The sequence below is a fragment of the Pithys albifrons genome, chromosome 3, assembly GCF_047495875.1.
Source record: "Pithys albifrons albifrons isolate INPA30051 chromosome 3, PitAlb_v1, whole genome shotgun sequence".
Classification (NCBI taxonomy): Eukaryota; Metazoa; Chordata; class Aves; order Passeriformes; family Thamnophilidae; genus Pithys; species Pithys albifrons.
Window position 1 is genome coordinate 16199512 of NC_092460.1, and position 26065 is coordinate 16225576.

Sequence of the window (26065 nt, forward strand, 5' to 3'; positions counted from 1 at the left end):
CCCCGCCCCACCCGCCGCTCCCCGCAGGCCCAGCCCCGCTCACCCCAGGCCGCTCCTGCCGTGCTCATGGCGCTGGGTCGGGGTGCGCTCGGCCTCGGCCTCCTCGGGCTCGTCCTGCTGCTGCCGCCGGCCGGTGAGCGCGGGGCGGGAGCGGCGGGAGCCGGCGCTGGACGGGAGGGCTCCGGGCTCACTCCCTGAGGCGGCCCCGCGGCTGCGGAAGCCCCGGGGAGGCCCGGCCGGAGCCGCCGGCACGGGGAGCCCCCGGGGGCGGGCAGAGCCCCCACACTCGGCGGGCAGAGCCCCAGGGGAGGCCCGGCCGGAGCGCCCGGCACGGGGAACCCCCGCACTCGGCGCACTCGGCACGGCGGGACGGGGGCAGAGACTCGCGTGGGTCGGGGGTCCCGGAACACGCGGGTTGTGGCCCCGGCGCCGGCGGAAGGTGCCCACACCTGCACAGCGGGCTGGGCGCGCTGATGGAAAAGTTCGCTGGAAGCGAGGTGGATTGGTGTTAGCCAGTAGGAATTAGTGCCCGGTAAGGACTGTGGGGTCCCACCTGGTGATACGGGTTGCTGGTCGCTAAGGTAAGGCTGCTGGGCAGAAATGATGGACCAAAGTGGCCGCCGGTCACTCTTGATGTATCCCATTAAAAACCTCCATCTTTTCACGCTCTCCACCCCCAGTAAATTCTACGCTTTTACAGCAAGAAATACTCAGGTGTTAAGTGATAGTATTGCATAAATAGCACTGTTTGTGTAAGCTTGTTTGGCAGTTCTGTTCATACACAGCTGTCAAATGCTAATATTGGTAATTGGACTTTTTTTCAGTAGCCTTGTCTTTAGCTATTTTGTTACTGTGCTCAGAGGATGGACCATGTGGTCTTCCCCAGCTGTTGTGTGATGAAGAAAAGCAAATGTGAGCATAGGACTTAGCAGGTGAAGTCTCAGAAAAGGAGAAGCACTACTGATATTGTATGCACCAGTGGCTTCACTTTATCTGAGGGATCAGATTCCGCACAGATGTGCGGAAAAGATGATTGTGACATGCAAAAAGACATTTAACTTACTCAGAGTAGTCCAGGATCACAGTTTGTCTGGGAGCTGATGTGAAGTGCTTGTGACGGAAACAGCCAGAGCTTTATCTGTAAGCACTTTGACCAGAAGTCCTGGGCACGAGGAAAAAGGTCCTTTAAACTGACTCACCATGATGGTACTACAGCAGTAACTGTGCAATCTGGCCTTGAATAAATAAAGCTGGAAATTAGAATAGAATGGAATGGTTGGTGACTTTTGGTGGGAAAATTTTAGCAGCTCTGTTCTCAAGATGGAAGTTGGTCAGTCTGTTAAAGGTTTGGTACTGATTGTGTGAAATCCTGATGCTGTCCTGCAGTATAGGATGAACCCCTCAGCAGCAGATGTACCAAAATAGGAGATCGTGTCTGCCCACCTCAGCCCTTCCATAGTGGTGGGTTGAGTGCATGCTGGGCCTCTTCTGAGGTGAGTGAAATCATTAATCCATCAGAAAGCCATCGGGAGGGGGGGGAAATAAATCCCACAAGTTGATCTGTTGATGAGCTGGTGAGTTGAATCAGTTGAGAAAGAAACCAGTGGGGGCCACAGGTGATGGAAGAAGTGAGGAACAAAGCAGAGGCACCAAGTCCTTCTCCTTTGGTGTGCTCAGCCCTTGTTGGCACAGCTCAGCCACTGAGAACTGGCCTAGACCTTTGATTTTCATTGTTATTTTATTGTGCTGCAGTAGCACAATTGTGAGGTGGAGGGAGGAACTTTGTGGGTTGCTTTGTTTTTGTAATTTCACAAGGTGTGTTAGAATTTGTTTAGCTACTTGTCGTTTCCTTCCAGGAGATACAGGAAGGAGGAGGCAGTCAGGTCACATTATGTGTCTGCAGGGGAAACATTTGATAAACCAGATATAAGCTTATATAAACCCGATAGTCAAAGTACTGTGGTATTGGTACAGAAGTTCCTCTTTGGTTCCGTTTAATGAACCTCCACATTCAAGCCCTTGGAACATTTTTTTTTCCTTATTATTGTTGGCTGAAATATTCAGGTATATCTTGATAGCAGAGTCAAGACTGAGTTTTCAAATGCTAAAATCAGTTTAAATACTCCAGGAAACACCCATTACTTTTCTAATGAAGGAGGAGGATTTGTTGTCTCTGCTTCTCCTGCTTTCTCTGAACAAGGACACCTGAAAGAATTTGAGCTCTTTGGATGGAGTGTGGTTTGGGAGTGAAATACCAGAGTATGTCTTGTTAATGTGATATTTAATAGCAAGGAAAATGAGGAATAGAAACCACATGACTGCAGCATTTAATAATGAAAGATGAAGTGATACTCTTCTTAGGAAATGATTTTTGCCTAAGCTTTAAGAAGTATTTTTATGTGACAGTTGGAACCTTTTAATATACCATTCTTATGTTGCAGTCATTTGGGTTTGGGAGGGCAGAGAGAGAAAACGGCCAGTCTGTTAAGGAATGTATCCGACCATCCTCATTTCCTTACCATTGTAGCTGCGCCAGTTGATGCTCACAATGGGAAGACACTACTAGGCTGATTTTAACCCTAGGAACCTCTGTTGTACAACATCTGTTTTATGCAATGGATTAACAGGATTCGGATTTGCTGTGAATAAAACAAAGCAACTGGCAGAAACAAGCAAGTCTCATGGAAATCCAAATTTGCAGTGAATGTGGTGGTGATGGTGTCGCATCACTTGCATCAAGTCAATTCTCCGGGCAAAGTTAACATTTTCTTCTAACTGATCTTGGGGATTGTGTGGTATTTGTAACATATCTGGTTACTCATGTTGTTCTTCGAGTCTTTACAGAAATTTGGTAGGTACTATCAGGTTTAGTGAAGAGAGTATCACCAGTATATCGTATTTTTGTATGCATTTCAGTCCTTTGTATCTGTGTGAACACTTGGATAGAACTGCTTGAAGAAGATGATACTTTGTGTGTAAGGAGTACTTGCCTTCGTTATACACTAACAGAAATATTTCATTTGTAAGAGCTAACCAAAATACTTGTAACATATTTAAGTGTTAACCTAGGTGAGTTGATCAGTATAAGAGACACTACATGATTATTTCTTTAGTTACTAACTATTGGTTTATAACTCTTTTCAGTTTCGGGTGAGGATTGTCAGGCATATATTGATCTTTTTGGCAATTCAAAACCTGCACAATCCTGTCCTTACTTCTGCTGTGGAAGTTGCATGCATCGATTCTGCTGCTCTAATGTAAGGTTAAGATATGATGGACAACAGTCTCCATGTAATGGAAGGTAGGAGGCAAACAATTTATACAACATTAAATGACAAAAGTACACAGTTTAATGGTTAAATTTCTAAGGGACCTTTCAGCTCTATATGTGGCTCTGTCTGGGATGAACATTAATGCTTTTAACTTGTAAAACGGGAACAATGAGATGGATAAATTGATGCATGAACTGATGTGTGTCTTCTTGAGCATTTTCAAATACTTATACCCAATTTATTTTTCCTTGAGGCTTTTTGACCTAGAAGAACAGCTAGAAACTGTTAATAAGAACATTCAAGAGTCATCCAGAAAACTCCAGGAAATGAGGTCCAAAAACTGGTAGGGATGAATCTTTAATATGGCGAGATGGCTCCAAGGCCTGATACAGCACACAGTAATGTTTGTTGTAATGATTCACTGTCAGTATATCATGTGTAAAGTCCTTGTTATTGAAAGCTGTAACTTCACACTTCAGAAAGCTTCAGGAGGACACCAGCTGTGAACCACTGGTACCTACTCCAGATGGAGAATGTTACCAATTTAGAGGCATGCCAAAGGAAGAGAGAGGACACACTCTAAACCCACCTATTGTGGAGTTGTGACTGTAGTCACAGGGGTGGATAATGTGGAAAATTACCAGGCTTGCTGTGAGGAATCAGTGAGGTTGGTTGAGCACAAACATGAGCTAAGCCACTTAAATTCCGTTTTTGAGATTAATTCTCTTGCTACAGGATCTCTGATTCAGACCTGGACCTTTTTCAGGACAATGATGATTACATTTCTACTGACCCCAGGTAAGCCATGCAAGCTTTTAAAATGGGATTTATTTAGAGGTTCTTCATTGTTTCATCAGTATATATGGACTTGGTAGTGCTGGGTTAATGGTTGGACTTGATGATCATAAAGGTCTTTTCCAACCTAAACGATTTCATGATTCTGCGCTGCAAGAATGTGAAAATAGAAATTCTGACTCGTGTGTTAAGAGTGTGGAGCACTCAAAATCTATGTACATGTTGGAAGATGTAGAGACATGAGGAAAAGGTTGGATGGTGCTATTTAGACCTAACAATCTCTATATGTAATAGTCTGTATCCACCCTGCTGAACAGGAGGTTGAAGCATTAGCACAGAATCCCAGAACAGCTGCGGGTGGAAGGGGCTTCTGGAAATCATCCAATCCAACCCCCACCCCCACCCCATGGCAGGGTCACCTGGAGCAGGTGACACAGGAACATGTCCAGGTGAGCTCTGAATGTCTCCAGAGAGGGAGACTCCACTCCCTCCCTGAGCAGCCTGTTCCTGTGCTCTGCCACCCTCAGTGGAAAATAGCTCTTTCTGGTGTGGAGGTGGAACATCCTGTGTTTTAGTTTATGGCCATTACTCCTTGCTCTGTACTCTTAGAAAATCCCTAGTGGTTGAAGAAGAGAATCTGCTTTTGTTTGAAGTATCTCCTTGGTTTTCTAGCATTCTTTGCCCTTAAATTTTTAACCATATTTCTCCTTCTGTCTCAATCTTATGGCAAAAGTAAATTCCTTTAAGCCTATATTGGTGATGACAGGAGTCCTACTTTTGGCAGCTTCTCACAGCATGGAAGATGACGAAGAGAGGGCAAGGGTGGATCACAGAATCATGGAATGTTAAGGGGTTGAAATGGACCTTAAAGATCATTTAGTCCCAGCCCCCCTGGCTGTGGACAGGGACACCTCCGACTAGACCAGGTTGCTCAAGGCCCCATCCAGCCTGGTCTTGAACACTGCCCGGGTTGGGGCATCCACAACCTCCCCAGTAAACCTGTTCCAGTGTCTCACCACCCTCACAGTAATAACTTTCTTCCTGGTATCTAACTTAAATTTCCCCTCTTTCAATTTTTACCCATTATTCCCTGTCCTACTATCACAGTTCCTGATGAAGAGTCCCTCTCCAGCTTCCCTGGAGGCCCCTTTGGGTACTGGGAGGTTGCTGTGAGATCTCCGCACAACCTTCACTTCAGGCTTAACAGCCCCAACTCAGAAGCACAGACTGAGTTGGAAGGGGCCTACAAGGATTATTGAGTCCAGCTCTTAGCCCTGCACAGGACCATCTCCAAGAGTCACACCATGTGCCTGAGAGTATCACCCAAACGCTCCTGGAGCTCTGTCAGCCTTGGTGCTGTGACCACTGCCCTGGGGAGCCTGTTCAGTGCTCAACCACCTTGAGGGTGAAGAACCTCTTTCTAATAACCAACCTAAATCTCCCCTAGCACAACTTCAGGCTATTCCCTTGGGTCTGTCACCGGTCCCCACAGAGAAGAGATCAGTGCCTGTCCCTCCTCTTCCCCTCACGAGGAAGGGGTAGGCTGCGATGAGGTCTCCCCTCGGTCTCCTCCGGGCTGATCAGCCCAAGTGCTGCTCCTTACGCGGCTGCCCCTTCAGGCTCTCTCAGCCTGTCTCCGTAGGGGACGTGCTCCAGTCCTCCTGTCACCCTCGTGACCCCCTCTGACCTCGTTCCAAAATTTCCATGTCCATGTTGGAGACGCCAGATCCGTGCGCAGCAGTACCGAGCGCTCGCTGATGGATCGTGCCTGGGTTTGAGCACCCAAGGCTCGCTGATGGATCGTGCCTGGGTTTGAGCACCCAAGGCTCGCTGATGGATCGTGCCTGGGTTTGAGCACCCAAGGCTCGCTGATGGATCGTGCCTGGGTTTGAGCACCCAAGGCTCGCTGATGGATCGTGCCTGGGCTTGAGCATCCAAGACTCGCGGAGCGGCGCTGGGGCTGCCCTTTAAGGGGCGGTGCGGGCGGCGTGACGTGCACAGGGCCGGGCGCGGGGCGAGCGGCGGCGAGCATGGGGTAAGCGGGGCGAAGGCGGCCGGGGGTCCGGGCAGGTCTGGCCGGCCGCGGGTGGACCCTGCCAGCCGTGCCGACACCCACCGTGCTCTGGTGGGTGTCCCGTCCGGCCCGGTGCCTCCAGCGGAGCGCGCTCGGTGCCGCAGCGAGCGGGGCCGTGCGGGGGCATCGCCCCGTGGGAGCGGCGGGCGCGGGTCGGGGCGCTGCGCCCTCCCCGGCTCTGCTCGCGGAGTCCCCGCCTTGTGCGGCTCCGAACGCAGCTTCCCCTGCGCCGGGGGAAGGAGCCGCGCTGGAGGCACCGAAAGGCAGCGCTGCCGCGGCCGTGGGAAGGGAGCACATGGGTATCTTGGAGCCTTGGTCGCTTTTGGCAAGGTCTCTTCCACAAGGAAGGGGTTGATGGAACATGTTCTGGAGGAGGGATGCCCGTTACTGTCAGGTGGGCTGATCTTGCCTGTCATTAAACTCGTGGTTCTAGTTCAGCAGCTGTGAGCCTTATCTTGCAGTGAGGGCTTGCTCACTGTAACTGAGAGAAAACACTCAGGAAGAAGCAGTTAAATTGTTTTAATTATCTTTGTTTTCAGCTATGGAATGTCTGAAAAGGAGAATTATGGATGTCTTACCTTGTTAAAATGGGTGACTTCTCTTTTCCCGTTCAATTACATTGCAGCTTTCAAAAATTAGTATTATGCAAAGGCCTAGACTTAAAATCAAACTTTCTAGTTAGGCAGTTTTAATAGGAAGGTGGTAATTACTCACAGAAATACTGTCCTGGAAAAGCCACCCGGATGTGACTCCGAAAGAAAACCATCTCAGAACTTTCCAAAATGAGTTATGACTGAGGTGTTCCATTGAAGGTGTTTCAACATTGGGAATTGCAGTGAGACTGCCTGTGACCGCAGCCAGTAGGATACCAGCTCGATTTTTGTTTTGTTACAGACATTGCCCAAGGCTTTGTGTCGTGTGTGTTGAGGTTTTTGTGTGTTGTTTTAACCAAGTAGTAAGCTTGTGGAAGAGTTGTCCCTGGTTCCTGCCTGCAAGGTATATTCCACCCTCCCTCTCCATGCCAATTTCTTTTAAAAGACAGGTTTTGCATTTTTTCTTGATGACTATGTTTATTTAACACTTTACTGTGTAGAAAGAAGGGCTGATGTCAGCTGGGATAATTCTTTGTATCTCCAAGAAGATAACCACATTCTTTGAACCATTTGTAACATGAGGAGAGGCAACAAAGGGCAGTTTCCTTTAAGTGCCCTGTTCTTTCTCATGAGTTGCAAATACTACCTTTAACACTGACCTGGAAGAGGAGGAGGTGATGGTTTCCTGGCATTACAGGTCAAAAACCATTTAGTTCCCCATTCTTGCATCAAGCTTATTTCTAAATCGAGTTACCACCCTGGCACTTTGCTCATAAATCCTGGCTTTTCAAGAGAACTTCCCCACTCTGAGGGCTTCTTACAAAAACTACCTGTTGGTTTGTCACTGGATTCTCTGATCTGGGATGTCTCTTCATCCTTGCCACAATTCCGCTCCAATTCTCAAGACAATGTTAGGGAAGGGTTAGTGGTGGAATGTATGTTCTTTGTTGTCTACCTGAGAAGTTTTTAGTTTGCTTCCACTATTGCTTCTTTCCTGTGTTTATTCTGAGGTCTTCTGCAAAAGTGCAAGTAAAGCACCAGTTTCTTGTCGATTTCATGTTATTATTATCTTTTAATATTAATATCTTTCAATATTAAATTTAATATATATATTTTCAGAATTAATATCTTTCAGTATTAAGTTCTGTTGAGGCAGGAGTGCAAGGCACTTTGAGCAGTCCTGTTAGGTGTACTTCACAGTGCAAGCACTGTAATCTTTGGACATTTTAAAGGCAATAAATTACATTCCTTTGGAGTGTCTTAATAATGTACTTTAAAGTACTTGAAAGTATTTTGCTTTCCAGAACACTGCATTTTGAAGCAAATGTAAGCATTCCAGAAAAAGCATAAAAATCAGGGTCCAGGGTTTTTTTCCATTGTTGATCAGTCCTTGTGTGGAGATCATATGGAACTTTTAGATCAGGGAAGTAGGCATGGGTTTTACACCACTAAACTTGACAAATTTGCCACTGTTATTCCTTGAATGTGAGATATGACCATAAGCAATTTCTACAACTTCTGCTGCTAGTGAATGCGTTGTGGCAAGGCTTTACTACTAGAAGGTGTTTTGGGTTTTTTTCCCCCATGTAATTGGATTACTGAGTTTTTTCCCTTCTTTGCGCTGGTTTCAAAGATGGATTGTGAGCAGTAAGGTTAATTTACTTGGTTTTCGGCTTTCATTCTCCTGTCCATAGTATTCTTATTTTAAGAAACTGCACAAAAAGCAGAGCACTGATTCACCGGGACAGCTCTTGTTATAATTTGCATTGGTAACTTGATTATTTAGCCTTAGTATGCCAATTTTCCAATAGTGACCCTTACTGGAAAAGGAAATTAGATGACTCACATAAACAATTCAAGTAATGGTGAAGTATTTGAGTGTTTAAGGAGGTAGAGCAATTCAGAACATCTGTGTCAAGACTTACAGAAGAAAATAATGTAGCTGGGGAGCTGATACCAGGCTTTTTAATTGGAAACAAAACACACTGTATGTGTACACAGTTAATTGGACTCTGTTTCTGAATTATTTTCTGCCTTGAAGTTAGAGCAGAGTGTGTAACAGATCGGTGGTGCTTGAGGGAAGGCTGTTCGTCCTTACATGATGGGAAGAAGGAGGCAGAAGGCACTTCCTGGGAAGCCTCAGCCAGCAGAGACAGACCAGCCTTGTTAGACTGGGGATGTGCTCATTTGGGGTTTGTCAGGGCTGAGCAATGTGTTGCCTTGTGGCTTTGCTGTCTTTGTGAAATGGAGGAAACGCATGTCATTCTGCCTGCTTTTGGCTGAAATGCAGCATCTGCATAGTCTACTACTGGCAGAACTTGGCAAAACCAAGTTCTAACTGTGAAAGGGGTGATTATCTTAATTTGCTTTCTCTCAGTTTACATGTTTTCAAGCCTATGTTTTCTCCACAGACGAGGTCATAAATGCTGTGATATTGAACTAATACCCCATTTCTCCTCCTCCCCTATCATTATCAGGAACTCCAGTTTACACTTTTTAGAGTATTTGGATTCTCCAGCATCTGTAATAAGTTGCCAGTGGTAAGAAAGTAAATCATGAAGATTATTGCACAATCACAGAATCTTTAGGGTTGGAATGGCTGTCTGGAGATCATATATCCCAACCCCACCACAAAGGCAGGGTTGCTGAGAGCAGGTTATAGAGGAGCACATCCAGGTGGGTTTTGAACGTGTTCAGAGAGGGAGAAGCCATGAAAATTGGAAAAGAACTTCTAGAAATGCAAGCAGTCTCTATTTAATGAGCAGAGGATTTCTTTGCCAGTACTGGCCCTTGGTATTTCTGTAATAAATGAGTTAAACTGTATAGAGCCTGTTCCCTGGGGCTTGTGCTCAGGCACAGGCTAATCTCACCAAGAAATGTAAGCTTCTTGCCTGGAAACAACAGAGATTTGGATTTGAAGCTACTTAAAAAAATGTTCTGTGCTTTTTACTAGTATGAAGAGTAGATAGAAGCTTGCCCAATTCGTAGTGTTAACTTGCATTGTAGAGCATTTACTTTTGTGTTCACTGTGGTCTTGGGGAAGGAGCTACTTAGAGCTGGCAAAGCAGCTGCAGGCAATGGGCTTAACGCTCCCCCAGGTTTATTTTCTCAGAAACCAAGGAGGAAGGAGAGATTGAAAATGCTGTCCTGGCACAAGAGGCAGATGTGCATGGTTGGGTTTGCATGCTCTGCTAAGGACAGAAGGCTGTTTGACAGCAGCAAACAAGGCAACCTGGCCTAAGCATACAAAGACACAGAGATTGATCACTTGGATTATGTTCAGGAGTTAATTTTCCTGTGGCTGTACTTCATTGACTGTATGTACCTTCGAATGTTCCCTCTGAGTGTGGGCTTTGCTGTGCCTCTAAGCAGTGGAACTCTGAAAACAGTAAATTCATTGCATATAGGTTGATTCTGGAGAGAGCTTGTGAAAGTGGTTGCAAGCAGGGTAACCCTCAGAGAAGGGTCCTATAGAAAGAAACAGAGAATACTTTTTAAAAACGTGTTTAAAAGATCATGATGACCACTGAGATCAGCTCAGTTGGTTAAAGCCTGGTTGTAATAACACCAAGGTCGTGGGTTCAATCCTCTGTATGGGCCATTGACTTTAGAGTTGGATGATCCTTGTGGGTCCCTTCCAACTCAGAATAGTCTGTGATTCTCTGATACTTATTTAGGATCTATGAAAGTTTGACCCTGTAGGTTCCAAATCTTTTCATATACTTCCATAAAATGTCTGTGGCCTGTGATGTAACTGAATATATTTGCAACAGACTTCATTGTTAAATGTATTATGGGAGGAGCAGAATGTCCTTAAATTGCCCAGCCTTTTAAAACTGCAGTTGTAGGGTCTTCAGTGAGATGAACAAATTAGTTTAATTTTAGGAAATTAACAACTGTGCAAAGATCAGTCTTTTGAAAATGTCTATTTTTAGTAAAAATATTTTACACCCTTTTTTAATATGATACACCTCTCTGCTTACTAGCATAGTATCTGGTTCTCAATTCCACAGAGGTAAACTTAAAAACCTCTCTTTTTTGTGATTCTTTTGGTGAAGGTCTTCTTCATGATCAATGTAATTTAAAATGAGTGGTGGTTGGTCAGATGTGGCCTCTGCTTCAGTGATCTGTTCTCATTCGTGCAGTGTGAGATTTTCCTTGATGATCCTCAGAGAGAGGGGAGTGAGGCAAGATGTCTGTTCATAGTAGAATAGGGTAATTAATGACCTAATTTAAACTTTGCTCCCGCTTAAACACAGCGCTTCTAACTTTGATATATATGATGGCATATGTGTAGTGTGGGTGAAGACAAAGGTGTGTTTCCTATGAGAGCTGGGTTATAAAGCAAGCAAAGCAGGTGGGTGTGACCTGGTCCAAACCTCCTTTTACTTGAGTTTCATTGTGTTTGGCAAGTCATGCACCAGGTTGAAATTTGCCAGGAAAAAAAATCCTTTCACTCTTTAGCCAAGTTAGTTTCTAATAAGTTGCTTAAATTTGCTTTTTAAAATTAGTGTAGTCTCAGCAGTAGCTCATTCATAGTATGACCGTTTCTATGGGGAAAATTTTTCTGTGGCACTTAATGTTTTTCAGTTAAACTTGTTCTATTAATTCAGTTAACTATCTAAGAAAAATCCTTCCCACTGCCATTATGTTGCTCCCAAATTTTATTTAGAGTGGGGGGTAACACAGTGTGTCACTGAACTGGAATCCTGGTGGTAGGAAGGGAACTGACTCACTTTGTTTGCCCTAAATATCTATATCTGTAATCAATCTGATTTCTCTTTTTACCACTAAAGGAGCATTTAAAATTTATTTACCATCTATAGAAGCAAAGGCCTTGCATTGTGTTAAGGACAGTTTATATGCTGAGGGTGCTGCATGAAGCTGCAGTGTTAGTTCTTCCATTGTTGATAAAAGACTTCAGACCCTCTGGATGCAGCCCTGGCTTCTCCCCTTGTTATGTGCATATTTTAACCTTCCACTTTCCTATAACAATTACTCTCAGTCGTCTACAAAGTGTACAATAATAGATTTCCTGAGAAACCTCACCAGAAATTTGTATTTTTAGTATGCATTACAAAGGGATTTATGTAAACAGACATATTTAGTACAAATACACTGTTTATGGACCAAGAAGAAATGTTTGTGTACATATTCCATAATAACCTGTTGCATCAGGATGTTGGTTGTCTGAGTAAAACCACGAACTCCAGGAAGTTCCCTCCCTGCCACGTTCTCATATAGGCTGTTTAAGAACATGCTGTGCTAAATGTGTTACATGTTATTTGAAAAAAATGGGAATTTTTGCATCTTTAAAAAACCTAATAATTAGCTTTACTTATAGTATTGTGTGTAATACTGAAGTTTATTATTTTGGGCTTAAAGTAGCCCACATCAGCTTCCTATTTGAACAAACTGAAAAAGGACCCATTCAGTACATAGTTAGCAAACTTCTCAGAAAGACTCTTGCATTCTCTTTTTCTGTAACACTCATGTGGTTGCAGGGCCTCTTGGCTTCCCATGGCACTGTTGTTGCTCCTTTGGGATGGGTTCTCAGATCACAGCTGGCTTGGCTGATGCTGAGGGTCCCTGGGCTGTGCTCGGCAGTAGGTGGATATAGCTCAGGGTTGTTCACACTGCAGGTAACCAGATGTGTCCCAGTGCGTGTTTCAGGGGTCCTTCTGCTGCAGACTTTGCTTTTTTTTGAGTGTACCCAGAAAGAATTATGAGAAGTTGTGCTAAATTTTAGGGATTTCCAGTGGCAGTTACCACACTGATGGGTCAAAATTATATGAAACCCTTTTCTTGACATTACAGAACTGTATGTGGGCATGACCTCAGGTGAAACACTCCTCAGTTCTAACTTGAGTTAACATTTGTCTGAAAAGCCAGTGCAGACATCACAGTTCCAGCCCACACTTGCATAGCTTATAAAATGACTCTGCAGTTACCCAAACCTGCCAGTCTGACGAAACTACCGAGATTTCGTAATTTCTAAACCATGCTAATTTCAATCTGAGCCTTAAGCTGCCCGTTGCCCACCACAAGAATCACTTGGAAACTTCTCCATTGTGTAGAGATATTGAGGTGCTGGAGCTGAGGTGCTGTCCAGAGAAGAGCAACAAGGCTGGAGAAGGGACTGGAGCACAAGTGCTGTGGGGAGAGGGTGAAGGAGCTGGGGGTGTTCAGCCTGGAGAAGAGGAGGCTCAGAGGTGACCTCAGCACTGTTTAGAACTCCCTGAAGGGAAGTTCTGGCCAGGTGGGGGCTGGTCTCTTCTCCCAGGCACTCAGCAATAGGACAAGGGGACACGGGCTCAAGCTCTGCCAGGGGAAATTGAAGTTGGAGATCAGAAAAAAATTCTTTGCAGAGAGAGTAATCAGGCATTGGAATGGGCTGCCCAGAGAGGGTGTGGATTCCCCATCCCTGGAGGTTTTTCAACTGAGATTGGCCATGGCACTGAGTGCCATGATCTGGTAAAGGGACTGGAGTTGGACCAAGTGTTGAACTTGATGATCTTGGAGGTCTTTTGCAACCCAGTTGATTCTATGATTCTGTGATTTGGGGAGGTGGCTCTGGAGCAGGCCATGGAGCTGGTGTGATTGCCCCTGGACTAGGAGGCTTAACTATGGTGTATATTTTGATTATCTGCTTGTGCTGAAGCTCCTGTAGCCCAAAATGCAGCTGTGCTAAAATAGGCTTATCAGTCTGTCAGGTGTTGAAGTCAGGCTTGTGTTTTCGTGTGAGTTTGCTTTCTGTGTAATAGTAAATGTTCTTCTGTTAATCTCTATGATGGTGGTTCCTGTGTTTTGAATGTTCATGCTAAAACATTAAACCGAGGAAGTGTGTTGTTAGTAAAATTGTAAAAACTAATCCATCTGAAAGACTTTTGGGAAGTCATATTGCTTTTTCCTTTTAGAAAGAGTTTATCCTTTACTTTCCTGCTGAGCTTTCGAGGCGGTATGTGGCATTGTATGGCTGTGACTAAGCTGTTGGACTTGGGTCAGCATCTCTGGGGGCCTGTTTGGTCATGCCTGTGTCAGAGCAAGCCTGGACATTTACCATTCTATCACATTTCTGGGAACTGTATCCTTTTCTGGAGCAGTAAAGAATGATATGCATATATTCAATTTGTTTGTTGGGGTTTTTTTTTCACTTTTAGGAATGGCCTTAACTATCTTTTGAAGTCTTTCCAGACCACCCCATGTTACAGCCATAACTCAGTATTTGTAAATGTTTGTTTTCAAAAGCAGCAGTGCTTTTGAAGAGGACCCTGCCAACATGTTTCTTGAAGCGTGGAATAAATCTTGGAATACATTAAAATTGTGAAATAAACAGGCTGCTTAAACTAATGTTTCAGAACTAGGGGTTCTCACTGTTCATTTGGGTATTTTTTCTTTAAGACAAACTTTCATGTCAGTGGGACACGCTGCAATGCATGAATTTTCTTTACATCAGGACTTACAAAATGTCGCTGACTTAAGTGATTCAAACTGCTAAGGAGAGTTAAAAATACATTGCTGGAATTGAGACTTGGATGTCATAAAATGCTTTAAATACACTCAAAGTATTTTACATTGTTTTTCTCCTTGACAGTATTCAAGATGGAGTTCTCCGATATGAACAACTGCTTTGAGAATTAACTTCTACAAATAGCGCTGTTTAGATCCTGGTATTGGTTTTCACATTTTAATATGCCCATTGCATCTCATTCAGTGCCAAAAGGGGCTAAATAGGCACTAATTACTGATCTCACTTCGTGTGAGCTGATGTTTTGAATACTTAGCTTTAAAGGAAATGAGACACCCATTACACAAGCACTTCAGAGCTTTCCAAAGGTGAGAAAATAGGGCTAGGAGTGGAGTAGGGCAAGGCAGGGGAGAGGTGGGGGTAGGGAGGGGCAGGGTAATGTCTCTCCGTATTTACTTTCCCATACATTTTATGAGAAGTCCAGTTTATCATTGCCACAGTAAAGCTGCGATTAGGTTCGATTTTGTTTTTTACTAAATCATTGGCAAAAGTGTTCTGTGAACAGAAAGAAGCAGGAAATGGCAGTGACTGAGCTCAAGCTGTTTATAACTGTGTGTGCTTTATTTAGAGACTATGGTATATATAATGTGGGAGTCTGGAAATCTGTTTTCAGTGGAGCGTTCTGACGTGGTGCTGTGGCCACCCTGATTTCTGCTCTCTGACGTTTGTTTGCAGAATGCAGGAGGTTAGATCTGCTTTCGGTTTTGGTTGGTTTTTTTTTTCTTTTCCTCTCTCGATTAACCATTCCGGGGAAGGATCTGTGAACTGCAGTCCTTCACGTCTGTTCTTTGTCATTGGTGTACAGTGCTAACAGTTGGTAATTAACTTACTTAATGTGAGTGTATTTTTTTCACAGTCCTTTGGACAGGTTTCATCAGATGAAAATAGTTAAATTTAATAATAATTTTGTTTAAGAAATGAGTATAATTATGTTCTCTGTAAGGGAGTTTTTATACAGTATTCAGAATGTCTCGTCTCCTGAAGCACAGATGGTTCACTGAGTAAAGCCTGTTGAGTATCATTCCGGCCTCATCTGAGTAACATCTTCTGTTAGTGGCAGCCTTCCTGCACTTTTTGCAATAGTTTTACTAGTGGGATAACCCTTGAATGTTCAAGAGGTGCTCAGGACAGTACTCCATGTGCAGTATAAAGACATTATTACAGTAAGATGATGACCATGCAGAAATTCTTAAAAGGTATTGCTAGTTTTGATTGTAAATAGAAATAATTAGGGGGAAAATTGTTTTTGAAGCTCTCCAGTGTTGAAAGAGAGTGTTGATGACATGAAATGCAAGTTCATAGGACAGTTTTGTTTTCTGTAAATGTTTTGCTACCGTCTGCTATTCCAAGGCATTAGTCTGAGCTCAAGCTCTGGCAGGAAAATTATCTGCTGTGAAGTAGGTGATAAAAATGTCTGCCAGTAATCAGTTGTTATACTCCTTAGGAAACTCTGAGAAGGACTAACTCCTCTTGTTATTTCACTTAGTGGGCTGTTTCTGAAGGCTCATAATTTTGGTCTGTGGCAACCATACAGTATTTCAGTGACTGGAACTCAATCACAGTGTTTACACGCACAAACACAGAACCGCACTGCAGGCACATGACACACCTGCACTTTAAATATATTTAGCTCTTCAGAAGATGTGTGTGAAATGTCATAGTGTGCTGTGATCGTGTCATTTTACCAGAGAGACACACAAGTGATGCAAATGCACAGGGTGTCTGTAACAACGTGGTAAAAATATGAATATAGTGTTTTGGTGGTTTTTTTTTAGCTTTGCTTTTGTTGTGTTCCTTATTCGACGTGGTAAATATGAGATATGTGCCTCATTGAGCAGAAAACTATCAAAAATAGCAAATGGAACCCATTGCCGGTGGTTTTATCTGTTGATGACCAGCTTGGCTGCAGATGAGTTTGTGCTGATACCAGAACTGAATTTAGTCGTGAGAGATAAGGGGGCTCTTGCAAGTTTCCTGCTGCTCTGGTAATTTAAAAAGAGTAAATGTTTCTCCACTTTATCTCCTTGGTGTCCTTGATTCTGCCCAGTCTGCTGAAGTTCAAAGAATTTCGTTGTGTACAGAAGTGAAGAATTTTAGTCAGCCCTAATCTCTTTTCTTGATGCAAGAATTTCTTTCCTTAGCATAGTCCACTAGCAAAAAGGCCATTTTTCTTTCTTTACTGAGGAAAGAAGGAAGAACCTGGAAGACTTTTCCTTTGTCGTCTCTGTTAATGTTGCTTGGGAATAACTGTGTGTAGCGGAAATAATGTCAACTTCCCTGGTGAGAGCTCCCTCAGGGCTGATGCAGAAGTGGGAACAAGCGGAAAGGCAATGCCGTTGCCTGCTCCACAGATGTCACTAACTGTGGTTGGCACTGCTTCTCCTGCGGTTTCTAGAGGTGGCTGTAGTTTGTCACAGACGTTCACACTTGTGAACGTTGGAATCAGGATGTTTAATGTACAAATCTGTCACTTCTCTTCTCTTGAAATTGCACCTGTATCTTCCTTTTCATACCAGGCTTGAAAGAAATGGGATTGTTGGGTGGAGATGAGGTGGCTGTGAACTTACTGTGCTGAAGTGCTCGTGAGGATGGGGCAGCACTTAAAAGCTGAGTGGTTAAGAAAGCACCTGCATGGGCAGGTCAGCATATGAAAAAACTTCTGTAAAAGTGCACATAAATGTGGCAAAACATGCACATGTTCCTCGACACGTGGTTCCATCTTTACATCCTGCAGTTGTGTTGCAATAATCCGGTTTTTTTCCTGGCAGTGCTCCTGTCATGGCTCCTGTGCCTTCAGGAGGCTGCAGCAATTCCTGCCTCCTGTTTTATATGTAGGTGCTGAGCTGCAGTGACTGCAGGAAATCCACCGGATTTAGTTCTTCGTGACACAATCCACTGTGTTGTATTTAGTGCTTCACAAGTTAGATGCAGTTACAGTATCAGATAAAACTGTTGCTTATGTTTTTGAAAGAGGTTTGACCCAAGTTTTTAATTCTAGTTGTTTCAGAAACAATAAAATTGATGGAGCCTCTCTCAAGGGGAAAGAATTAATTTTAAACTGAACCTGTTTTATTTTTCAATGCTCATGTTCAGTCAGTGTTAAGCTTGCCACTGGTTAAGTTGCTCTAGGAGACCAAGGTGAGGTCTTCCAAATTCGGGCTAGGGACAGAGCATTTTGCATTTTTCTTTTTTTGTCAGTGATTCTGTGTCACTGATCCTCAAAAGTGATTTTCACATTTGATGGCTGTTTAGCAGCCAAGTGAAAATTGCTGGAGGTTCTGGAAATGTGTGGTTTTGTTTAAAGCTGTTAACAGAAAACTGAGCAGGAAAAAACTAGAAAGCTTTGTAGCTAAAATCTCTACCAAGAAGCAAAAACAGGATGAGTACAAAACCAGCTCTCTGCTCGTTATTTTAGAGCTTGTTGTTTATTAAAACTGACTTCCTGCAATTGTTCCCAAAACTGATGCATGGTGCTTTTTTATTTCTTAAAAAGAAAAAAAATATACTGGAGAGTTTGACTGCCATGGAAGGGGACTTTATTAATTTCAGGCAGTAAGAAGCAGATAATTTGAATTAACACTTAAAAAGGAATTGTCACTGGGCTTTACTGTGATGCAATCTCCTGTGTGGTAAACAGAACTTGTTAAACTTCCAGAGGTGACTGTCTATGCCTGCCTCCATTATTTGGTGCTCATCAGAGAGGTCAAAGCTGATGCAATCTTTAGCTTTCCCATACCAGGTTTTGGAGTCTTAGGCAGTGTTTCTGTGTCCCATAATGTAGTCTGACATACTTGCTGTGGCAGTAAAGTTTGCAGAATTTCAGATCTTCCAAACTCTGTGAAAAGTTGCTACCAAAAAATCTCTTTACAAATGCCAAGGAACCTGCCAAGAGTCTGTCTGTGGAGTGCTGAGATTGTGTTGAGATGGGGACTGGGAGTCCTCAGGAATGTGGAAAGAACTTGCTGTCCCCCCAAAGCCTGGTGTGCTTTGTTTCTGGGCCTGCCTCCCTGTGTGTTCAGAGCAGGCAAGTAATGCTTGGAAAATTGAGTCATGGAACTGGAGATTTTGAAATTTTGGAATACAAAAAGGGACACACAGTTGCACTAAAGTAAGAAGAATCACAGTCACACTAAAATGAGAGGGACCAAAGACCCCTTGTAGGGGTTGGTCAGCTTCCCTTGCCTCAGCAGACCTGACCTGCAGCTCTGCCTTGCACAGTTGTGTCTTTCTCCAGTGCATGAAGTAGCAGGAGGTTGGAGGTGAGCAATGTGTTTGCTACAGAAAGTTTGGTTAGGGAGTGACAGTTTTAAGGAGTGACTCTTACCAGTTCTGGTGGTCTCTCTCTTGCAGTTTTGGAACCCTGATTGCGATTGGAGTCACTGTTTTTGCAGTGATTATCATCACTATTGTTCTGTGCCTCACCTGTTCCTGTTGCTGTCTCTACAAAGCATGTCGGAAACCACGGCGTAAGTACCTCTATAATTCCCTTTTTCACATCTTTGAACAAGAATTCTCTACAACCCCCCCCAGGATAATGGTGTTCCTATAAAAGGTTAAAATAATCTTGGCCTTACCTCCCTGCTCAGAAGTTGCAATGCCTAAACATTAAAAATAAGCCACTTCAGAATGAAAAGTTGCAGGGAGATGTTCTGGAATATTTTCTGAGTGTTTAGGAATTCTCCTTCCCCACTCGCACCCAGTGTGGAGGTTTTGGGAGTTGTTTTGGGATTTTTTTCTTTGTTCAGGTAAACAGGGGATAGGATAACATTTAGATTTTTTTCCCAGTCTCTTAAATGTATACCTGAAAAATAGACTAAAGGCTCAGGACTGCAAGAGTACAATGTTGAGCTAGGTCTTTAATTGTAGCATAAAGATGAAGGATGTCTCAAAAAACCAAATTATTGTGGTTTATTAGAAAGTAAATACTCCCTTCTTGCAGTAAGAGATATGAACCAATAATCCAACATCAGCTCCTACAAAAATCAGTGAATTAAATGTGTTTGCCTTTCTGCCGGTTACTGAGAGAAAGAGGCACTAATACATGGATTTATTAGTGTGTACCCAAAAGGAAACTCACAGGGACAGTTATGGTGGGAAGCTCCTTTTACCTAATAAATCAGATCTTTATCACCTTAGTTATTAAAAGCAAATAACATTTTGAAATGAGCAGCTTTTCCAGTCTTATAGCAAGTGATAGATAACTTGGCTGCAGGGTTGAGTTCCTGGTTTTTGAAGAGTCCAAGGGAAGGATTCTTTGCTCTTGGTGGCTGAGAAGCAAGGAGGTAAGTTGGCTGCTCTTCCAGCATGTGGTAGTTGTCCTCACCGCTGAGATCAATGGACGGGAATTTAGAGGCAAACGTTTCTAAACAAGTGGTGGGACTTCAAAAATTAAATTACCCAGAGTTTGAAGTGAGGAATTGACCTTAAGGGAGAATATTTTTTTTGGTGTTACTGTTGTTGGCTGTTCAAGGAGATTGTCTGGGACCACCAGCACTAACCATGTTCCTGTTCCTTGTTTGTAGCTGTTGTGACCACCACTGCCACCACCACAGTGGTCCACGCTCCCTATCCCCAGCAGCCAGCAGTGCCACCCAGCTACCCAGTAGCTCCATACCAAGGGTACCAGCCCGTGGCCATCCAGCCACAGCCGGGCATGCCGGTAGCGCCATACCCTGCACAGTACCCTCCGCCCTACCCTATGCAGCCCTCGGGACCCCCAGCCTACCATGAGACGGTGGCAGGTAAGGCAGCACTGAGGGCAGCCTCGTCTCTTGAACACCTAAAGAGACAGTTGCTCTGGAGTCAATCGTGTATTTATTGCTTGATATTAGTGTAAGTGTCAGCAAATTATGTAGAACTCAGGTGGTGGTGGATGCTGTAATTCACCCTTGTGGAAATCTTGTCACTATTTCTATGCCAAGCATTGCCAGAGGAGGTGTGAGCTGGAGCTGTGCTGGCAAAGTGGTGTGTGGGACTGTCAGTGGGTCCAGTAGAATATTTTACTAGTTCAGCTGACACTTCCTATCAGATAAAAGCCCAACTAATGTAGTTTTATAGGAGTTGGGTATTTCTTCATACCCTTTCTAATCTAATATCTGCTACCTTTATTCTGTAAGAGCATGTAGTGACAGGACAAGGGGAAATGGATTCAAACTAAAAGAGAGTAGACTTAGATTAGATATTAAGAAAAAATTCTTCCCTGTGAGGGTGGGCAGGCCCTGGCACAGGTTGCCCAGAGAAGCTGTGGCTGCCCCATCCCTGGAAGTGTCCGAGGCCAGGTTGGGTGGGGGCTCTAATGGGAGGTGTCACTGCCCATGGCAGGCGGTTGTAACGGGGTGGTCTTTGAGGTCCCTTGCAATTCAAAACTTCATTCTATAAGGTGTTTCAATCTATACACAAATGGAATTCTTTAGCAGTTTGTCACTATGTTTAGAGAATACCAAGTCTGATCAACTTCAGACCAGTTTGTCGACAACCAGCAGTAAGACCAGAATCCTTTTCACTTCATCTTTCTTTCTTTCACAGCATTGTGTTCGTGCATCCTTATTATTGCAATGACTAATTCCCCACTTCTGCTGGTAATACTTGTTCTCTGAGCAATTGGCTCCTGGTTGTTAAGAGGGGCCAAAACTTGGCTGTTACCTGTCACAGGGCCTTCAAATCCTCTTACAAACCACAAGGTTTATCCTTCCAAGTAACAAAGTATAGTCCTGGTTAGTAGATAATGCCCCTAGAAAGTAACTTTCAGGACAACTCGGATATAAAATGGCTTTTCATGGTCTGAAGCATTTGTAAACCAGTTAGAATTGTGCATTAATAATGTGCAAACCAGCCCCACATGTGAAAACACTGACTTGGCAGGCCTGTTGAGTCTGTTTTTTGTTATAAATGCCAAAGAAGCTGTGGGTTTTATGGGATTATGCCAAAGTGCTTTGGCTTCATCTTTTACATGTAAGGGAGCCAATAAACCAGTCATTTCACTTCTACTCTCTGGTTTCTCAAACTGATGCTGGTTTGTTGGTTCTTAAAACAGTTGGGTTTTTATTTCGGGGAGCTAAGGAAAGCACTTTCCATGTTGCCAGCTGAGAATGTCTCACAGTGAGTGTTCTTTCCTTCATTTCTCCTGTCTATTAACCGAGGAGCAGGCTCTTAATTAGGTCACATGCCAGGGAGAGAATACCTGCTCTGCCACACAGGAGCCAAACCCACTCACTTTACAAGATCAGCAGGAGATAACAACACTTACACTTTCCAGAGATCTGATCAGGTGCTGCGTTGCTTGAACTGACTTGTGCTGTTTCACAGACCTGAAAATGAAGGTGCCATTTGTGAGCAGCTTGTCCCAGAACACTAGAAAATAAGGGTACACTTCCAAGGGTTACACATCTAGTATATAAAGTCAAGCTCTTTAATGGCTCAGTAGTGGTGGGATACTTTTTTACCTTTTATTTTACCTTTAACTCTGTGACACTTAGTATGGAAAGCATTTTCCATGAAGGAATCATAAGGTTTGATTTCTGTAGTCCTTTTTTTTTTCCCACTGGTTTATTTTTTCCTTGGGACACTATCAGGTCTATCCTGTTGTTTGTGTACCCCTAACATCCACTGGATCTTTTTTTGGACCAGACCTGTTCCCTTTTTTTGGACTAGGTTGTCCCCTGAAGGCCAACCATGTGATTGTGGCTGCCATAATTCACATGTACCCTTAGCATCAAAAAAAACCCCAAATCCCACAAGAAGGAAGGTTTTTGTGATTTCACTTCTGAAATGCAGATGCTTTGTGAGTGAGCACAAGCTGTTCCTAAGATGCTGGATAAGTTGAACCTCTTAACCGCATGCTCCAAAGAGAAGTTGTCATTTTATGTGTAGAATTCAGAATGTACCTTTTACAAATCTGTTTTTTCTTGTGTTTTCCTTTTGCAGCTGGTGCTGGAGCCCCTTACCCAAGCCAGCCCCCTTACAACCCTGCTTACATGGATCCTCAGAAACCCACCTATTGAAATGCTCTTCTACTGTGCTTCTGCATACAAAACTTCTTACAGTACAGTTTGTTCTGTTTACACCCTGCACCTGTATAGTCTGTTTTTCTGGAAGACAGCAATCTTTTGTCTAAGTAAAGTGAAAATTAATTCAGTATCTTTTTTTTTTGTGTTAATGCACCAAGGAAGGAGTATTTTTCTTGCAGAAGTTGTTAATTTATACCTCAAGCAAATAAAAAAAGAGATTTTGCTCTGTGTACAGTGGGAAACATGAAGTACTTCAGCAGCGTGAGTACTTCAGAAATACAGAACCACAATAACATTTGCTGTGCAATAAGTTTGAAAAGAGTGGTCTAATACGAGCCTTGTCAAACACCCAAAGCTGTAGAAGTCTTTTGCACAGTATTGAAACATAAAAACTTTTAAGAAACTACCTGATACATCTTATGTATGTTCTGCCTGTTTTGAAGCTACTATTGTTAGGTAAGCTGCCATTCAGTACGTTTCATTTACCATACAAAAGGGAATTTTCCTTTGTTGCAACACATTTGCCTTGAGTAAGGAGTGCAAACCTTGTTCAATTGTCTTTGGACTAGTTCTAAATAGTATGAGTTGGTAATTTCCTTGTTTTCTTTCCCAGTTTGAAGGCTTTAAAACTGCGCCTCCATTGGGTGTTAGAGCCAGAAATTAACAACAAATCCAAACCCTCTGCCACTTAACAGACCAAATATCTCCAAAGCTGAAAACCTAAAAATTCTTCACAAAAATTACTGGATGTTTCTTGTTTAGGTATTGTTGGACAAGCTTGCTCCTGTCATTTCTTCTGATGAGTTTGGAAGAAAAACAGGCACTTTAATCACATGTTAAGCAGAAGTACCTGCCAGCATTCAGTCTTGCCTCATCACAGGGAAGGAGTTTATTTTACAGGAGAGATGGGATGTCAGCAGTAGATTGGGGTTTTCAAATGCTTAGGGTTTTCCACTGTCTCTAGTGGGAACTGTAGGTGGCAGGAACCTAAAATTATAGACCTTTATAAACTCAGTCTGCATTTGAATAACAAGATGCAGGGAGGGATAAGGAATCCCAGCCCAACATACAGTAGGGATTAAAATTCCCTTTTGTCTGAGACGTTCCCATAAAGCAGAACAGAAGGTGAGAAGTCAGGGAAAGTAAGGGTTTGGTCACAGCCAGGTGATGTATTTTTAATCAGGTAGTACTTTCAGTCATGAAACATCTTGAGACATCCTCATGACTATGACCACTGCTGGGGCTTTTGGCTCTGTAAATCTTGTATTGCTCAAACAAAATGTTGTGGGGTTTGTTTTTGTTTGGTGTCCTCTACAATTCTGTCTTTTCTGACATTGAAATACAATTTGTTTGTAATCCTCACAGAGCTATCTAGTTAGTTGTATGTATAACTTTAACATATCTTTTACACTGATTTTACTTTTTTAGAGAGGCCACAGCCATTTGTCCTGTGATTCTACATTTGGGGTATGTTATTTTTTGGTGGCATTTTTTTACCTCACATAGTGGATGGAAATTGCTGCTGTCAAATGCAGCCTTGTTTCTCTTCCTGATTTTTTTTAGTCTATTTTTTGATTATTCTGATTATTTTTTTATTTTTTTTTTTAAAGAACATTTTCAGGGCATTTCAGAAGAAACTTAGTAGAAAGTTTTTAGCATCGAAATTCATGCCAACCTGTGCTCCTCTGTTACACCTCTCTGAGTGTTGAAGTTATGCATGAAGTGGTGCAGGAGGCACTCACAGAGCATGTATCCCTGTATCCTGTGTGTTCCTCCTCTTTCCTGCCTTGGCAGCTGAGAAATTCGGAAATGCTTTGTTACACTGTTAGACAACCAGAACTGGATCATGTGTCCTGTGTGAAGAATGAAGGGTTGCCTCAGAAACCTAGAATGTTTCTTTGTGGGAGGGCACTGAGAAACTGCAGAAATAACTCCCTTGCTATAGATCCCTTGTGTTTATTCATGTAGAAGGAGGGCAGAGACTATTCCAGCACCTTTGGATGGAGCCTGGCCAGGGAGAGCAGCTCTCAGGGCACAGGGACAGCACCTTGGAGTGGGGCTTCTTGGAGTTGGTCCTCTGTCCTGCTCGTCCTTCCTCCATCAGGTGTGACAAATGGAACAGTTTGTGGCAGTCTTGGTAATGTTATATTTTGGTTATGAAAGGGAAATCTGCGGCTTCATGACAGGTTTGCTTAGTCCTCATCCCTAAGGGAGACAGTGGGAAAGTGAAGTGGCAGCAATAGCAGAGGTTCCCAAGTGGGAAGTTTTGGTGTGGAAGTTGTACAGGCCAAATAGACTGTCCTGAATGGGCACTGCTGAGTGTGCAGGGGTGGGAGGAGGGGACTTGTGCTAATGACACCTGTGTACAAGTGAAGAGATGAAGCATTAATGCACAAGGAACTACTTTAACTACTTCAGCAGTAGTGTTACTAATTCAGTTAAAAACTCACTGAGAGAAACCCATCGAGTTCACAATTGGAGCAGGTAATCAGATCTTTTCTTATTGTTAGTGTGTTAATCATCATTAACAATAAGGTGTAGGACCAAATTTTATTTAACTTGTTGCCCTGCAGCCTGTTGAAGCTTGTTTTCATATAGTTAAAGGAATGGAATGGTTATAGAAAAAATGGAGAAGATGATGCATAAATTTTTAGTTTAAGCACTGCTGGTGTGTCACTCCAAATAGCTGTTGCCTGCACATCACTAGTTACCCACAGTGCTGTTGGGAGGGGGAACAGAACTAAAACTTTAAATGTTGAAAGAGTATATCTTAATTTGTTTTTAACTCTGTAAGTGCCTTTGTTTCGGAAATGTTTTGTGGAATTAAATACAGTAGAACATTTTATTGTATTGAATTTACTAGATAATCATTGCTGCTTTTGTTACATACTGTAACCTCGCTTTGTATGTTGTTTGTAGGTTAAACATAAGTATTCAAACCAAATGGCATAAACTCTATGCACCTTTGTAATAAATGCAGTGTTTGAAGTACATTCTGTCACTTTTTTCTTAGCCTCATTTTATTTAAGGGTGTACCTGCAAAGCTACATTTCACTTCATCATGTTTGACAGCTCATTTAGTATCATGACTATCACTTCTGGTAGTGAACACTGAAGCCTAATCCCAAAATTACAGGCATCCACATAAAATAAAGACAATGTAAGCTCCTGATTGATTAAGCTAATCCAGAAGGCTTGAGTCTCTAAGGCCTTGTCTAGTCTAAAGAGGACATTAAATGCATGAAGTCTGAATGCATTGGCTACCAAATCCCAAGACATTTGAAAAGTCTAGTGTAGACAAGATGGTAAACTTCGAAGTCTATAATTTAATTAAAGTTTAACATCTTCTCAGCGTGTATTTAGACTTGTGTGTTGAGTATCATTTATCAATTTGACAACTCACTGTGTGGTGATGCTTTCTGCTCTGTGTGAGAATGTGTTTTGCTGATGTGTTTGTGTATTTTATAGTTCTGAAAAGAACCTGGGTTTGGAATGTTGTGTTCATGCCCCTGACTCATTAGTCTTTCATTTGAAAATATTTTCTTTGAGCAGATCAAGAATACTCTTTATAAGACACTGACCAGCACTGAATTTGTTGAGGGTATTTAGTGTATCATCATTATTACACTGGATTGCCAGCTAAGGTCCAATGTAGGAGTTAAAAGGACAGAGGGAGAAACACAAAAATCAAAAACCCCCACAATAATTGGGTAGGTTTTTAATGTTAATTGTTGAATTTGTTGTAGTCTCTGCTGCAGGCTGGTGTCATGTTGCAAGTGAAATAAAGATCATTTCGT

The 26065-nt window shown here is 43.0% G+C and overlaps 1 protein-coding gene across 4 annotated transcripts; it reads left to right on the forward strand.

Moving 5' to 3' along the window:
• The first annotated feature begins 23 nt into the window (after window positions 1-23).
• SHISA5 (shisa family member 5) lies at window positions 24-25259 on the forward strand. 4 transcript variants are annotated; one of them, XM_071550671.1, is made up of 8 exons: window positions 46-133; window positions 1387-1493; window positions 3145-3301; window positions 3526-3615; window positions 4008-4070; window positions 18613-18728; window positions 19785-20003; window positions 22186-25259. In XM_071550671.1, the coding sequence occupies exons 3-8, from the start codon at window positions 3234-3236 to the stop codon at window positions 22260-22262; spliced, it is 633 nt and encodes a 210-aa protein (XP_071406772.1). In that variant the 5' UTR covers window positions 46-133; window positions 1387-1493; window positions 3145-3233; the 3' UTR covers window positions 22263-25259. The 4 variants fall into 4 exon arrangements, with proteins under 4 accessions (XP_071406771.1, XP_071406772.1, XP_071406774.1 ...); XM_071550670.1 differs by lacking the exon at window positions 1387-1493 and having other exon boundaries at window positions 24-133; XM_071550673.1 differs by lacking the exons at window positions 46-133; window positions 1387-1493; window positions 3145-3301; window positions 3526-3615; window positions 4008-4070 and adding an exon at window positions 6000-6102.
• The last annotated feature ends 806 nt before the right edge of the window (window positions 25260-26065 follow it).

Bases quoted from the DNA above. Each gene is read 5' to 3' on its own strand.
- SHISA5 (XM_071550670.1), top strand. From the start codon at position 67: ATGGCGCTGGGTCGGGGTGCGCTCGGCCTCGGCCTCCTCGGGCTCGTC. The intron at 3,302-3,525 runs GTAGGAGGCAAA...TTTTTCCTTGAG, and splicing joins CAGTCTCCATGTAATGGAAG to GCTTTTTGACCTAGAAGAAC. The intron at 3,616-4,007 runs GTAGGGATGAAT...CTCTTGCTACAG, and splicing joins GAAATGAGGTCCAAAAACTG to GATCTCTGATTCAGACCTGG.